The 16195-nt window shown below is 38.0% G+C and overlaps 1 protein-coding gene across 1 annotated transcript; it reads right to left on the bottom strand.

The window, feature by feature from the left end:
- Positions 1-5778: 5778 nt before the first annotated feature.
- Positions 5779-7779, bottom strand: LOC116197210 (gibberellin 20 oxidase 1-D-like). Its single transcript, XM_031527274.1, has 3 exons — positions 7155-7779; positions 6403-6724; positions 5779-6256 (listed from the first exon to the last, which is right to left on the bottom strand). The coding sequence occupies exons 1-3, from the start codon at positions 7679-7681 to the stop codon at positions 5969-5971; spliced, it is 1137 nt and encodes a 378-aa protein (XP_031383134.1). The 5' UTR covers positions 7682-7779; the 3' UTR covers positions 5779-5968.
- Between the last annotated feature and the right edge of the window lie 8416 nt (positions 7780-16195).

Genomic DNA, 16195 nt, shown 5'->3' on the forward strand with positions numbered 1-16195 from the left:
CCTCAAGGTAGGGTCGTCAGAGCCTGTTTTTCTCGAGATAACGATTTGCCACGTCTTCTGCCGCATCAGCTGGCATCTGCAGCATCTGATCCATCATCCCTTTGTAATTTCTCCTTCAAGTTCATGGGAGTGGAAACATTCTTGGATTCTACCATTCAAAACTTCTTAAGAGTCTCCCTTAGATACCTCTTGTGACAGATAAACACTTTATTTTTTCTCTGATGGACTTCGAACCCCATAAAATAAGCCATCTCTCCCAAGTCTGTCATTTCAAACACTATCTCTAAATCACCCTTCAACTTGTCCACTTAAGCTTTATTGTTTCCAATCACCAAGAGATCATCAACATACAACGAGAGAACCACAATACTGTCCATTTCCTTATTCACATATAGTGTAGATTCACTTAAGCTCTTTTCAAACTTTCGATTCTGCAAGTATCTATCTTGTTGTACCATGCTCTCGGTGCCTGCTTAAAACCATATAGGGCATTTCAGTAGCCCTCCATTGATTCTTCTTGAAGAGCGATCTTGTCTGCTTCCCTTCTAAACATACTTTGCAATTCTTCAACTCTTTGTACAGTGAAGGCAATCCCTCGACCATCCCATGTTGCTGCACGAACATTACTCCCTTACTGTTGAAATGTACAAGCCTCCTATGCGAGATCTCCTCCTCTTTTTCTTGACTAGACATAGCAACTTGTCTCTCATCCAAAGGGTTGAATGAGAAACACTTCTCCTTTATGGGAATTTGAAAAAGAACCTGTCCCTCAGCATTACCAATGACACATTGATCCTTCCCAAACACTACTTTATAACCTTTTTCTACTAACTGATCAACACTTAGCAAATTTTGATCTATCTATGGCACAAGTAGTACACCAAAGATCAGCTTGGTGTATGCCGGACCCTCGAGCAACACATCTCTTTTCCCTTCAACAACTATAAACTCACCATTTCCTAGCATTACTCTGGACTTTACATATTTTTCCAGTGTTCTAAACAAGGCCTCGTTACTAGTGATATGGTTAGTGCATCCACTATAAACTAATCATCCATCCTTTACTGCATTTGAAGTAAAACAAGTAACTACAAAGAGTTGCTCTACCTCAATATTTGTTGCATCGTGGCCTTCTTCCAGTTGCTAAGTGTGCTTCTCCTTGCAAATGGCCTCAATGTGACCAAGCTTGTGACGCTTCCTTCACCTTACATCCGGCTTTCTCCAACACTTGAAATGAGCATGACCCTTCTTTCCACAATGCTTGTAAGGTGTTGAATTCCACTTTCTTTCCTGATTCCATGTGCTACTATTTCCTTACTTACCAACATCACTTCCATACTTCTTCTACTATTGCCACTTCCCTTCTCATCTGCATTCCTTTTGAATTTTGCTTGCAGAGCACCTTTTACTAGCCCCTCCTTTCTCATCCTTCTCTGTTCCTAAGCCTACAAAGCACTAAGAACCTCAAAAAGCTTGAGATCTGAGAATTCCCGAGTGTTTTCAAGAGAGACAATTCTTGCCTCAAACTTCTCAGGTACTATTCTTACTTTGTTCGCATTCTGCACCAGTTTCTCCACATAATCCTTCACATCTTGTCCTTCATGCATATGTTGCTGCTCAAACTCCCTCAACAGATTTAATGTTTTCATGCCCCCTATCCTCTTGTCTGCTTCATATTCTTCTTTCAAATAATCTCATATGGCTTTTGCAGATTCAAGCCTCATAATCCTTGTAAAAATAGTGGGAGAAATAGCAGAATAAAGACATGACCTAGCTTTGGCCTTTCTAGTAACTCTCTCCTTGTGGATTTTGATCTGGTTGAGGGTTGGATTTGCTAGCAAGGGAGCAATTTTGTAATCTTCAAGTACTGCATCCCGGAGGTGTGCACCTTCCATGAAAGCCTTCATCTTCACTTCTCATGTCTTGTAATTCTCTCCATCAAAGACTGGTGGAGTAATGCTCGAGAAACTTGGCATTGACGGTGTTGCATCCATCATCACAACCCTTAAGATCCTTTTTAAAGCTCTGATACCACTGTTAACTCTCAATCTCTTGTGTATAAGTTCCTTAAACACTCGAGTGCACACTCTAATACACATAGAAATCTATGGTCTCTTGTGCATACAAGAATTCTAATCTGCAGTATTAGTGCAGTAACTCTGATTCAACGCACAGAAGAAGAAAGGAGAGAAAAGGAAGAAAATATATACAGAGTAATTGCCAAGTTAACTGTCTGCTCTAACTTACATTTCAATTTCAAAACAACACACACATACTAACGAGCACAAACAAATAACTATTGCAATTGAAAACAAAAATGACACGGATCAGTGACTGATCCACCCTTCTAACAAGGGGAAACCACCGCCAAAAAAATCTCGCCGAGACAGAGAGGAGAGGGAAGAGGGCTACTACAACCTCCGGGCAACATGGAGAAGATTAGACAGCGATAGCGATCTAGTGAGCTCATTGTGAGGTGGCGGAGATGGATAGACGATGACAACCTAGAGTCATTGGAGGTAACAGATGAGTCCCAGTGGAGGCGACTAAGACACCAGCCTCGAGAAGACCTAGAGAACGGCCCAGCGAGCGCCACTGTGACAAGTCACCGACAAGCACCGCTCCTACATTTAAGGTGTCATCCTTTCAGAGAAAAGAGAAGAGAAGGAGGGAAGAGAGAGAGAGCCATCGGGTCAAACAAGACCACCGGGAGAGAGGAGGGGTTCGACAACCCGATGGTGAGGATGATGGCACTGGACGCACCGGCAAACGGAGCTGCTTTAGGTTTCTCTATTTTCTTTATTATTATTATTATTGGGTTGGGGGGTTGTGGGGGCACGCAGGGAATAAAGGATGAGAAAGAAAAATGATGTTGAACCAACCAAGACTTACATCACAATAATATATATATTTGAAGTTGCTCTTAAGGTCATTGCTCCTTCTCCAAATGTAAAATATCCATCGGGCCTATAAGCGATTGGGCCCATCTCCAACCCAAAAGTTCAAGTTGATAGATTGTGATACCCAATATCTTATAAACCCATTGGATTCTTCTTAGTTTTTCCGTGTGGGATTTTTACTCTCAATACCCGCCCTTACGTGCCTACACATTGTCACGTGCCCTTAAACACCCGTCCTCAACAATTGACTTCGAGCCGGACTCTTCTTCCGTGCTCGGGCGAGAGGAGACTAACACGAGGCGCACTTTGGCTGCACTCGACATACTTGGCCTGACGTGGTGTGGGTGCGCACACGTGCGTAGGCACGCATACGCGTAACTTGCGCTTTGATACCATATTAAATTTCCATGGAGTTTATACGGACCTAAGCCCATATCCACTTAAAATTTCAAGCTAATAAGTGGTGGTATCCAAGTCTTATATAAACCAACGAATTTTGATACATCTTTTCTATGTGGGATTAATATCCTCAACACCCGCCCTCACGTGCAACGTGTGGTCTATTTTTGCCTACATATTGTCAGGTGCCCTTAAACACCCGCTCTCAACAATTGACCTCGAGCCGGGCTCTTCTTCCGTGCTCGGGCGAGGGAGGACTAACACGAGGCGTACAGTTTGACTGCACTCGACATACTGGGCCTAGCGTGATGTGAACCCACATATCAGCTTGAGAAAGAAAGAAACCACAAGCTTATATGAGGCTTGGGTCCAGTAACCTATAAGCTTAAACTTTTGGGTTGCAGATGGGCTCAAGTCCTTGTAGGCCCAAGTGGGTATTTTACATGGTATCAGAGCGGGTTATGCTTCCGCACGCTCATGTGGGCTCACACAACGCCAGATTCGATTTCGAGGTAGCCAAGAGTGCGCTTCATGTTAATCACGCCCAAGAGTGGTCTGGTCCAGTTCCGAGGTAGCTAAAGGTGCACCTCTAGTTAGGCCCGAGTGTGGAGCTCGAGGCTAGTTTGGTATTTGTCCCCCCTTACCCGAGCACGGAAGAGGATGCCCGGCTAGGGTCAGTTGTTAAGGACGAGTGTTTAAGGCACGTGGCATGTGTTGGACCACACGTTGCCACGTGAGGGCGGGTGTTGAGATATGTTGTCCCACATCGAAAAATTAAGAAAGAAATCACAAGCTTATATGAGGCTTGAATCCAGTAACCTGTAAGCTTAAGCTTTTGGGTTGCAGATGGGCTAAGTCCGTGTAGGCCCGAGTGAGTATTTTACACCAAAATTTTGTTTCTATTTAGTATTTCGCCCTTTTTACAGCATATTTGCTTATGTGGTATTGGATTTTTTGCTTTGATATAAAGGGCGAGGAAGGAAGGGTAGGAGATGGTAATGAATATTCCATGTTTGAATTGAAATATTAAAAGGTGGATGCGAAGAGATGGGAGATAAGATAATCCATTTCAGATTTGGATTAGTCGGGGCAACAAAAATTATTGGAATGGAGATTTGAGAGGCTCGGAAAGATTTGAAGGAATTAGTAAAGCCAAACATGGGGTTTGGCATTTTACCTCAGTCCACCCCTCTCATTCCCAGTCCCTCCTTAACTCCACAGTCCAAACAAAGGATTATCTTCTCTCTTTTTTATCGGTTGAAAACAAAGGATTATCTTTAGCACTAGGAGTATTCTTACAAGGGTATAAAGCATGGTTCAAAAAATTATATAGGACTCGAAAGAACTTTATAGCATAGATTTCAGGAAGCCAATGCGCGAACAAGTTTATTTTGGATAAATTCAGAATGGATGCTCATATAGTGGAAAAAGAAAGATGCATGTCTTGAGGCTCTTGGGAATGATATTTGTCGTTTGATCCAACGAATTGGACAGTGATCGTGATGCATGTCTTCAGGGAAGGGAACAAAGGTGCTGATTGACTAGCAAACTATGCATTATCATTTTCTTATTGTGCTTCATAGATTGAATGCCTGCCCGTCTAGGCTCTATTTTCTCCCGTTTGATGATGTTGTATGGGCTACCATGCCTTTCTATTGTACTGTTTAATTATTTTCTTTAATGCATTTGGACTACGGCCTTTTTCACCAAAAAAAAGATGCATGTCTTAATTAGTAAACAAAAAATATATATCTTATTTTAACTTTTAACTAGAGGTATAGGAAGATTTAAATTTAAAATTTAAACTCAGATATATATTGGGACATCTTCTTTTAAATATGAGATAGGGAGATATTTGATTATATTATATTATGTTATATTTATGATTTTTTTGATAGGTGTCTTTAGGATTTTAAGTTTTTTATATATGTAATTGTTATGTAGCCTACGGATATCACGACCTTTCCAAAAAAAATTCTTTTAATAAAATTGAGAGTTTTATCTTCTACTGTTACCCCTTTAAAAGAGTTTTAAAAACGACGACAATTCCAGAAAGGAAGTTTCCCAACAACTAGCAATCTGTCATATTTTTTATTTGGCTAAAAAATCGTTCTTTATTTGGGTAATAAAAACGATATTCCTTTTTATATAAGACTAAAACATGCACTAATATGTATCAACAACAAGCGATTTGGCTCTTATTTCCCTTATCCTACTTCAACATTTTTATCGGCATTTGCTTGGAACTTGCACATGTTACGCTAATGTTAATCTCATTTGACATTTTCCCTTTTAGGAGCCTCTTGACTGAATTTTACTCGGTAAGGCTCTTGACTGAATTTTAATCCAACCCAAAAGAGTCCCTCCTATTCACCAAAAAAGAAAAGAAAAGAAAAGAAAAGAAAAGAAGAGAAAAGAAAAAAGACTCCCTCCTGTACACAGTACATATGGAAATGCTAACTGCCAGCAGCTTATCGTTCAGAAAATAAGGACGTCCGTGGACATTAGCATCGTTTCATAAACATATTTGGTTCCTTTAGAAGCGGGGCATATGGTTAATATGTATTACATTGTCTCCGAAGGCGAAACCTCTTCTAATTACCAGAGAAAATCAAACCAAAATGGGGATTCATCCAACTCATATCTTCGGCTGCTATATATATCGGCCACTAGGCATCGTCCTGCTTCTTCCTATGCTGCTCTTGAAGCCACTTTGTGAAGGCGTCGAGGGTTTTCATGTCGGCTCTGTAATGCCTCTGCGTGAACTCGAGCAGAGTCGGCCATGTGAAGTCAGGATATGTTCTTCTTGAAGCAGTTTTGGCATTGAGAAGTTTACTCGGTGGGGCAACCAACTTGTCCTTGTTTGGGCACAGAAAGAAAGCAAGAGATTTCCTCACGGCCGTACTGTTCACCACCGCTCTGTGCAGGCAACTCTTGTAGATTCCGTTCGATAGAGCCTGCATATCACCGATTGATCAGTCATCCCCATTAACCTCATTGGAGTACTATATTTGTACTATGTGTAGTACAAATATAATTGTTCGATGAGATATAATTAAAGCATCATAGGTAGGGGAAATCACGTCCTTTGCAATTCGCATACCATGAAAGTGTCGCCGATGTTGACGACGAGAGCACCGTGGTTGGGACAAAGAGAGTGCCATTTTCCGTCCACGAACACTTGCAGACCCCCAACCTGGTCCTGATGAAGTATAGTGAGGGAAGTCGGGTCGCAGTGCGGGCCTGTTCCCAGGGTTAGATCAGGCCGTTGACATGGTGGATAATAGTTCAATCTCATTATCGAATCGTTTCCTCGGAAGAATTCCTTGAAATGTTGTCGCCCAACCCCGAGGCTCATCCCCAGGAGCTCCATTATTCCTAGTGATAGTTTGCACATGGCTTCGCAGTATTCCTGGTACACTTTCCTGCACAAGGACGGACAAACAACAGGAATGTGCCCTTGTCAAAATCATGAGTAGCATTCTGACATATTTGGAACGTGAAGCGAAATAGCTCATATGTGATTTGTCGGATCAAATTCATAAAACTGGTCATATCAATAGCACTAACAAGTATTCATGTGACCAAGAAAGTATTCAAGTGATAATAAATGTATCTGCAGCTTTCTAGAGATTCAAACTGGTAGTCTGTGATACGATATGTAACTATGATGAGTAAAAATGAAGGCTTCATAACACATAAGCCGTGTTTGATACTGGATTTTGGGAGGATAGAATTTGAAACATTTCTATATATCCAGCGTTTGATGGAGAATAGGAAAAGCAATCGGACAGGACATGATAACTCATTTGCAAACCGATTCGGGAAGTGTGAAGGGGGATATAGAATCTTTACCCAGAGTCTCCAAACTCATTGCCCAGAACATTCAAGAAGTACTCCTCCACACAGTTAAGTGAACCTTTATCTCCATCGCTCGCGAGGTATCTGAAAGAAAGAGTCTCCTTCCATGGCAGTTTAGACGAGAACCTGCCGGTGAAACTGCTGGCGTACCCGCAATGCTCCCCAACCTTCCTCTGAGCCTTTTGCTTCTCCGAAAGAGTCATCCCAAAGAAACACTCCATGTGCTCGTGAGCTTTCTGTATGAGGCCCAGGTCGATCCCGTGATTGATGACTATGAAGAAGCCATGCTTCTTGCACGCTTCATGGACGATCCGTGGTGTTTCTGAAAGTGCATGAGGGTCCTCGGATAGAAAGGCGTTTAAATCAATGAGGGGAACTGCAAGCTCCTGTGGGTCGTCATTGCATGGCCGCTCATCGTACGGCCATATGAAGTGCTGGGGAATGTCGGGTTGATTTCGGAGGAGCGATGCATCAAAGACTAAGTTGTGGTTTTTGTTTTCATGCTTGTAATGGTCGTTCATTGATCAAAAGCTTGTAAGGAGAATATTTTCGGAGAGGAGGGAGGGAGGAAGGGGGAGAGACAGATAGAGGGACAGGTGATTAGTTGAGAGTGGATGAAATGAGATTTAACCTCATTATATAAGAATCCAGTGGCAAATATGTATCATACAATATATATATGATATGATCACTATCACATATAGAAGTAGTCGGCATTTATTTTTATTTTTTTAGTGCACATGTATTTTAGTAATTTTAATTTTTTCGATTACAAAGGAGGCAATAGCCTAGTACAATGAAATAAAAATCATAAGTATTTAATATACAATTTTAATTGATTGCATGGTGTAACAATTCAAATAGAATCTCCAGGAGTTTAAATATATAGAGAAAATCCATATTGAGAGAGTTTTACCCCCTTAATGGGTTGATTCGGTTTGAATTAGATTAGTCGGGGTCCGATGGACTTATAAATACCGGGGTACACAAAAAAAAAGAGTTTAAATAGTATCAGCCTCATTGACCGAAAAAATGTACAAAAAAAAAATCAGCCTCAACTTAGAATCAAGAGTTCTCGCAAGTGGAATTCTCGTATCCCTTATTTCTTTTTTCCTTTATCTCTTGGGCATCTCTAACTCTTTTACTAACCTAAACTTTTTGTTTTTGGTAAATAAACACAAACTTTTCTCGCAACTGAAAATTTTATTATGTACGTTATTAGACACTTATTACAGGCATAATAATGCTTGTTTGGTTAGTAACGTACGATCTTCTGAAAATTAACTTTGAACTTATTTCAGATTTACAGTTTTATATATATATATATATATATATATATATATATGTACTCCTATATTATGCATGCTTGGGGTTTCTACCGATAATTTATTGCAAAGAGTCTCATGTTAATCATGTATCTCATAATTTACGAAGAGAAGAATCCATTTTTTGCCCTGCTGCAGGCTTGGAGCACATGGGATCGATTAATGAATAGACTGTTAGAGAGATCTACAACATGAACTTAATCCACCGTGCTATAGGCAGACAACTGAGTTAATTGTTGACGTATTGATACACATATATGTAAAAGTCTTTCATTATTTTGATTTAGTCAGTGTAAACACGGTCAATCCGTCCCAACTGGCGCTTTTGTGTAATCGATAATACGACACTTTTACATGTACGCGAGGAATGGTTTACTCAGTCCACTGCCAAGGTACATCTTCGATTGAATTTGATGTCTACTAATATCTCGAAACTTTAAGACAACTGGAGAATGTATGATCTTTTGACGAGAAAGAAAAGGCAAAGGCTTCGATTCGGGGGCAAAGGCTTCGATTGGGGGAAGGTGGGGAGCGAGATGCGTTTTTGGAATCTTTGTTTGTTTTTGGTTTTGTCACTGTTGCGTCGTTTTCACCTCGCCCGTCTGTCTGTTTGTCTGTCTTTCTGTCTGTCTGTCTGTCTCTCTCTCTCTCCCCCCCTCCCCATCTCTGCCATCCGTACAAGAGTTTACGTCCGCACGAATTTTGGATTTCGAGAAGCTTGTCGTTCTCTCGTCGCACTAGCTATACATATTCTTATATTCTTCTTCTATATAACTGATGACCGTATGTCTAAGAAAATATATGTATAAGTCGCTACAAGAATCTCTTATACACGTGAAATCTATGAGTTTGGTATAATAAAAAAGAACCCCTAATATTTAATAAGAGGCAGGGATAATTTCACGAAATGCAAGATTTTTTTGTGTTAAATTTCTTTCGGACTTACATGAACTTGGACTCAACTACAATTCAAAAGTTCAAGATGTCAAGTTGTGAGACCCATAAGCCCTCTATTTTCTCTTTCTTTGCCGGTGTGGAATTTTCCTATTCTTAACACCCGCCCTCACGTAGAATCTTTTGGTCCTTCTCACTCTCTTTGTCTACACATGCCACGTGAACCTTAATTACCCATCCTCAACAACTTACCTTGAGCCGGATTCTCCTTTCTATCGGACTCGGGCGTTAGCTATCTCGAGGTAGGCTTTTATCTTCCACACTCGAACGAGGGGGGTCAACTACTATGAGTCGGGCTTCTACTTCCAGACTCGAACTTCACCGGCGTGGTGTGCGTCCTCACACACGAGCGCGTGCACGCCCCTAGGATCATTACTGTGGCTCTGAACCATGTTAAATTTCTATTGGACTTACATGGCTTGGGCTCAATTTCAACTCAAAAGCTCATGTTATCAAGTTGTGAGACCCATAAACCCTCTATTTTATCTTTCTTTGCCGGTGTGAATTTCCCTATTCTCAACATCTTGTTTTAAAACGCGGAAGTATATTACTACGCTATACTATATTTCTGCATATTCTTCATTTTGGATGCTCCTTGGCTGGTGATTAGAAATGAGCTTGAAGATAGCAATATCATTTCACATAAATTTTCCCTGAAGATGACATGTATTTCATTTCAAATATTTCTGACGGACTAATATTCCAAGTTTGTGTTATTAGTAGAACAAGCCCGGCCCTCGTCAATCAAGATACTAATGGCAGAACTTCCAAATAATCTACCAGGGCTAATGCCCCAGATAGGTTCATTCGAAAGTTGGAAGAATCATAGGAAAATTGTTGGCATAATAAGATAGGTAGAATTTCACCAGTTATCAGTTTAAATTTTTGGAATGAAGTTGGTCCAATTACTTATAAGGCAACTAAAATTTTAATAACTTCTTCTATCTAAGTAGATTGCGAACTTCATGTTTAGGATGTGTGAGAGTCATCCATAGCCCACATTTTACAATTCAATAAATAAAATAGCCAAAGAAAAGAATTACTAACTTTGATTATCAATATTTCAACTTACAAGATTTATTTCGTTGCTCGTGTTTTTCAACGAAAGGGAAGCTCTATTTCTTTCATCTTGCAACAGATAACAAGACTTGAAAAGCTTAGGCCTTGTTTGGTTTCATAGTATTATTTTAGAATCACAATTCTAACTTAACTCTACCAATTACAAAACAAAATAAACCATACAAAGTAAAAGAGTGAGCCACATTTATACCACTTTTTTCCACAACAAAATAACATAACCCATACAAAGTCAAATGGTGGGCCCCATTTATATCACTCTTTTTCAAAATCAAAATCTGATTTTAAAATTCTACTATGAAACCAAACGCAACATTAGAGTGCGATCTATTCCTAATATACAGGCTAAGCTTAGTTCTTCGTTAGCTGCTAGAAGTTTGAATTTTGATATACATAGTCTTCATAGGTTTTGTTTAATATTCTTTCGATAAGTGTAAGTTGTACAGTCTTTTAATTAATGAAATACACCATATATCCAAAAAATATATATCGAAGGTCTAAATGTAAGTATATTATGACGAATGTGTTGTTTGGTGGCCGGTAAAGTTTCATTCGCATATACAGCTAGCACAAGCACATATGTATATATTTTACAAGAATCAATCATTTGAAGAATATATAGGACCAGCTGTGACATTTATGTCACATGCCCCCCGGAAACTAAAATTAATGAAAAAGCAAACTTATGAGAGCAAAGATTCTCCCCCGTTACCAACATGGATTGATTCACACGGTCGGCGCGTGTTCCCTTTAAGTAAAGGTCTCGAATTTGAATATTATAACAGGAAAAATCCATGATTGAGAAAGTTTTATTTCTTAGTGGATAGACTTTGCTCGAATCTGAATTAGTTGGAGACTAATGGGATTCCGAGTGGATATATAACGGATGATGCGCACCAAAAAAAAAATGTTCCTCATTGGATGCCTCCTTTAAGCAAAATTAAAACAGACTTTGGCTACGCTGGACGTATCTTTCCAAGATTATTTGCACATATATTATATACACACGTAAATAATTTACTCACATGTATGTTTTGGACCAACCCCAACTTGGACCAACCCCAATTCTTTGGATGATTATGGTAAGAAACAAATTAATGTATATGTTTGATCTATCTAGATAAATACATGAGGCTACGTCCAATAGGATGATAAACGGCTGTTAGGAGCACCGGATGGGATGGGGTGAACAATAACGAGTCTCCAAGTCCCATGAGGCAAGCCTGTCCACTTTTGTATTATTATAAATAATCACTCCAATCTAGATTTAAAAAAAATTGAACGATTAGGTTTTGTCTTCAACCTCCCCCTCCATTTTTAGATATACAAAAGGCAGTGTACGATTCCTGTAGTCCCGTAAAAAGGAAGTTGGGTATACCGTTTGAGCAAACATTCAGTGAGTATTACTCAATCACTTTTATTAATAACATTCAATCAGAATGTATGTGTGTGATAAGTTGATTCTATAGTATTTTTGTATATTTCACTTATAAATATTTTGATTGGCTATTATTCATTCAAAGAATGAACGAATAATACTCGTTTAATATTTAGTCATATAAGTTCTTTTTCTTGCTAATTTAATTAATGTGTTCTATACCGATAACGATAAGGATCTTTGCTGCATATGTTAGGACCATTTGCGGAATTACTTCTATATTATTCTTCTTACTCTCCACCATCAGAAAAGTGGTGCAAAACTTTTGTTTCCTTTTACTATTAAAATATTGAAGATATTAGAAAACAAAGACATATTTAAGCGAAAAGATGCAGAGACAGAATGAGAGAATTAGAAAATATATACTGATCAAGAGAAGATAAGTGCAGGTAAGAATGGTGGTGATTGGCGTCAAAACCTATAGACCATACTTTTAATAAATTACAGTAGATAGATAGTTTAAAAATATTAAGTATAAATTCTCTATAAGTATTAAATATAGTAAAAAAAGAACCTTGATTTAAGAATATCTATAGTGGATAAATTAGTGAAATAATCTTACCCAATATATATATACATATATATGTATAGTTAAATTAACCTACTGAGTCGGCTTGATAGTTAAGGGAAGCAACTTCCTTTAGTCGAAAAACCAAGCAGAAAAATACTTCATATTGTGTCACTTATACGACCTCTGTCATGACCGCATTGAACTATCTTGTAGGCTTGTAGGATATTCACACGGGCCGTTTGGATCATTTGGCCAAAGTCTCGACACTCCTCGTTGCAAAAAAAAAAAAAAGGAAATGCATCTCAACAGAATATTTAACGTCACAATATATATCATGAAAAATAGGAAAACGCATCTCATCAGAACAAAATATTTTTCCCTAAAAAGATAAAGATACTAATGCTGCATTTGGTTTCAAAATAGGATTTTAAAATCAGATTTTGATTTTGAAAAGAGTGATATAAATAGGGCCCACCCTTTGATTTTGTATAAGTTATTTTGTTTTGTTGTGGAAAAATAGTGGTATAAATGGGGCCCACTCTTTCACTTTGTATAAATTATTTTATTTTGTTGTGGGTAAAACTAAGTTAAAGTAGCAAAATACATTTTCTTCTAGGTTAATTTTTGTGTGTAATAAATATTTTGAAATTGTCCATACACATTGAAAGGATGGAGTTAAGAATATAATGACATTGATATATATATATACATATATATATAGATGTAAGTAGAATGAAAGTTTGGGAAATGTTAATTCACCTTATATCGAAAATCTAATGGACCACGACTACTCAAAATTCGAGTTAATCGTAAAGGGATAAAACTCCCACAATCATGGATAGGGGTCTGCGTATTACATAACACGAAAATAGCAAAGCACATATTGTGGCCATAACACAATATCTAATCAATTCGTTTTTGATGATCGCAAAATATTTAAATCCGGCCTCTATATGCTTGATGTGAAATGGAAGTTTGCTTATTGAAGCTCTAACTAGTCATAGAAGCGTGAAAACCCAATATATAGCATATTTTTACTGGAGTAAATGCCCTTTGCACATGCCCCCAATCTATTTGAAATGGAGCAAAGTGCACTTCCAGTTACTTTTCCAATTAGGGGTGAAAATGGGTGAGTGAATCAGTTTTTTAGTTAAAATTTTCGGGACCCGAGTCTTTTAGGTGGTTTTATCAAACCTAAAAAATCACCTATAAATCATTTGGAATGAAGAAAAACCAACAACTAGACGGTCCTCGATCTAAAAAGGAAAAGTTGTAAACTATAAAATAAAAAAAATGAAATTCATCAGTTATCTATCCAATAACAAATATTAGGATTATGAACAAGTACAACATCTAATTTAAATGAAATTTAAATCCATCAACATAAAAGAAAGCATCGCCGAACTCAAAAGTATAACATTAAGGTTTTACTTTGCCTTTTTCAATTATTACCATAAATAGCTATTATAAATGTTACATATATCATGTATTTATTAATAAATAAAATTTAAAATTACTATTTTTGGTTGGGTCGGGGACTGTCGGTTTTTAGATGTGGATTGCCATTTTTCGGCTCTATGTTTTTTAAAACCAATCCAAAAATTCATTTAGGTACAAAATCTCAAGTTTTTTGGGCGGGTAAGGTCAATTGTTTTGGTTTTTGGGTTTTAATTTTTTACTTATATTCTAATTTCCAATCACTTTTTCAGTCAAAATTATTTAGAATTTTGATAGTAATTTAAAATATTAAAGAGAAATTGAAAAGTAGAAAATAAAGAAAAGATAGAAGAATGTCTTCAGAGAGAAGAGAGAAAGAGAGGAGAGTTTGGAGAGAAGGTGCAGTGGTGGCTTGTGCTTGACCACCACCATAAAGGTCAGGTCGTCGAAGTCCCCAACAACAACCTCATTTGGGCGATGGTGGCCAAGTGGCGAGCCACCACTACATCCTTCAATCCCCAAGCCTCTCTCTTAAGGAGGATGAGAAATTTGCATAGTTTTCAACTTTTTCTTCACATGATTAGAAAAATTATATAATGCATATCAGAGTCAGGAACTTTTACCATGTGCATTTGTAACCACTACTTTGAAAGATATAGATTTGGGAAGAGAAGGGAATGGTGGTGGCTCATTAGCCGGCCACCACCACCCTAGGCAAGGTCGTAGGTAGGCCTCGAATAATCTGCCTTGGGTGTTGTTGGCCAAGCAACAAGCCACCACTACCTTGTTCCTTCCCTCCTCCCCTCTCTCTCTTACCTTCCTCTCTTGGGACGTTATTTTGTCTTTTTTCCCTAAATATTTGCATTTTTAAATTTTTGAAAGTAATTTATAAATTTTGATAATAAAAATAAATTAGTTCTTTTGTTGAGAAAATGGTCAGACAAGTAGCCAGAGTGCAATTTCTTTGTTTTTTTTTTAAAGAATAGGTCGGGATGTATAGTAATTTTTTTAATGTTGGGGTAGTTTGCTATTTGGCCCAAAAGTTTGGGGTGGTTTGCTAGTAGATCCAAAGGTTGGGCAAACTATTTTTTATTCTTTATATGGGTTTTTACCCCATATATCCCATGATTTTACATTTCCTTCAAATATATCCTATGCTTTTAAAATTATCAAAAATATCCCATGGTTACTAATTTTTTTCCAAATCTATCCCGGCGTTATATTTTCTATTAATGAAACATAAGTAGGCTCAAATTTATCCCATGATTTTAATTTTTTTTTCAAAATTTTCCTATGGTCTTAATTTTTCTCTCAAATCTATCCTATGATTTTAATTTTTTTCTCAAATCTATCACAGATAAAAGGTCACAGTAGCAAGACCGTTAAATGTTGATAGAAAATATAACAGTGAGATAAATTTGGAAAAAAAAAATGTAAACCATAGGATTTTTTTGATAATTTTTAAAGCATAGGATAGATAGAAAAAAAAGTGAAATCATTGGATATATGGTGTAATTTGTCCTTCTTTATATTGCGTGAACTAACTGTGCAACTGAAAGAGTCGCTTCAGTGCAGTAGCCTTGACCTGGATTGAAGAAATCTCAATGTGATTATCATCACATATAACTTATGCACATTTTTATTTTCGATTTCTCTCTCTTATTAAGTTCCTGAATTTTCACTGTTACTAAAAGAAAAATAGAACTATTTTAGTGCTCCATTTTTTTATTCGTTTTCATCATATAACTTGACATGTTTTTTAGAGGACCACTTGATGAAGGTGGTTGTATCCTCCGTATTGCTTATGGGTTCAGCAGATCTGGGGATTTGGAGCATAAGGTTTCCCCATCTATGGTGAAATCCTAGGATTTTACTCTATGGACCAGGCCAGATGAAGATTTGTTCAAATTAATATAGATGGAGCAACTGATGGTAATCCGGGTCCGGCAGGAGCGGCTGGTCTTATCAGGGATTCTAATGGAACTTGGATAGCTGGTTTTATGCATAATATAGGGGTCCCTTCATCTTCGATAGCTGGGCTATGGGGAGTATGTTTTGGCTTGCTTACATGGTCTATTGGATGTCGGAAGCTGATTTTAGAAGTCAATTCTACGGTCATCAAGGTGCTTCTCATATGTCGTGAGGCTAGAGCACTTCTACTTTGCCCTATTCTTTCTGAATCTTGCCGTTTGATGGCAAGAGATTGGGAAGTCTTAGTGGTTCACACTTATAGGGAACGTAACAGTTGTGTGGATAGGTTAGCGCACAAAGCTATCTCTTTACCTTTAGGTTT

This window comes from Punica granatum, chromosome 1 (genome assembly GCF_007655135.1).
Source record: "Punica granatum isolate Tunisia-2019 chromosome 1, ASM765513v2, whole genome shotgun sequence".
Taxonomy (NCBI): Eukaryota; Viridiplantae; Streptophyta; class Magnoliopsida; order Myrtales; family Lythraceae; genus Punica; species Punica granatum.

Bases quoted from the DNA above. Each gene is read 5' to 3' on its own strand.
- LOC116197210 (XM_031527274.1), bottom strand. From the start codon at position 7,681: ATGAACGACCATTACAAGCATGAAAACAAAAACCACAACTTAGTCTTT. The intron at 6,725-7,154 runs GTAAAGATTCTA...GTCCTTGTGCAG, and splicing joins AATGAGTTTGGAGACTCTGG to GAAAGTGTACCAGGAATACT. The intron at 6,257-6,402 runs GTATGCGAATTG...GGTGATATGCAG, and splicing joins ACATCGGCGACACTTTCATG to GCTCTATCGAACGGAATCTA.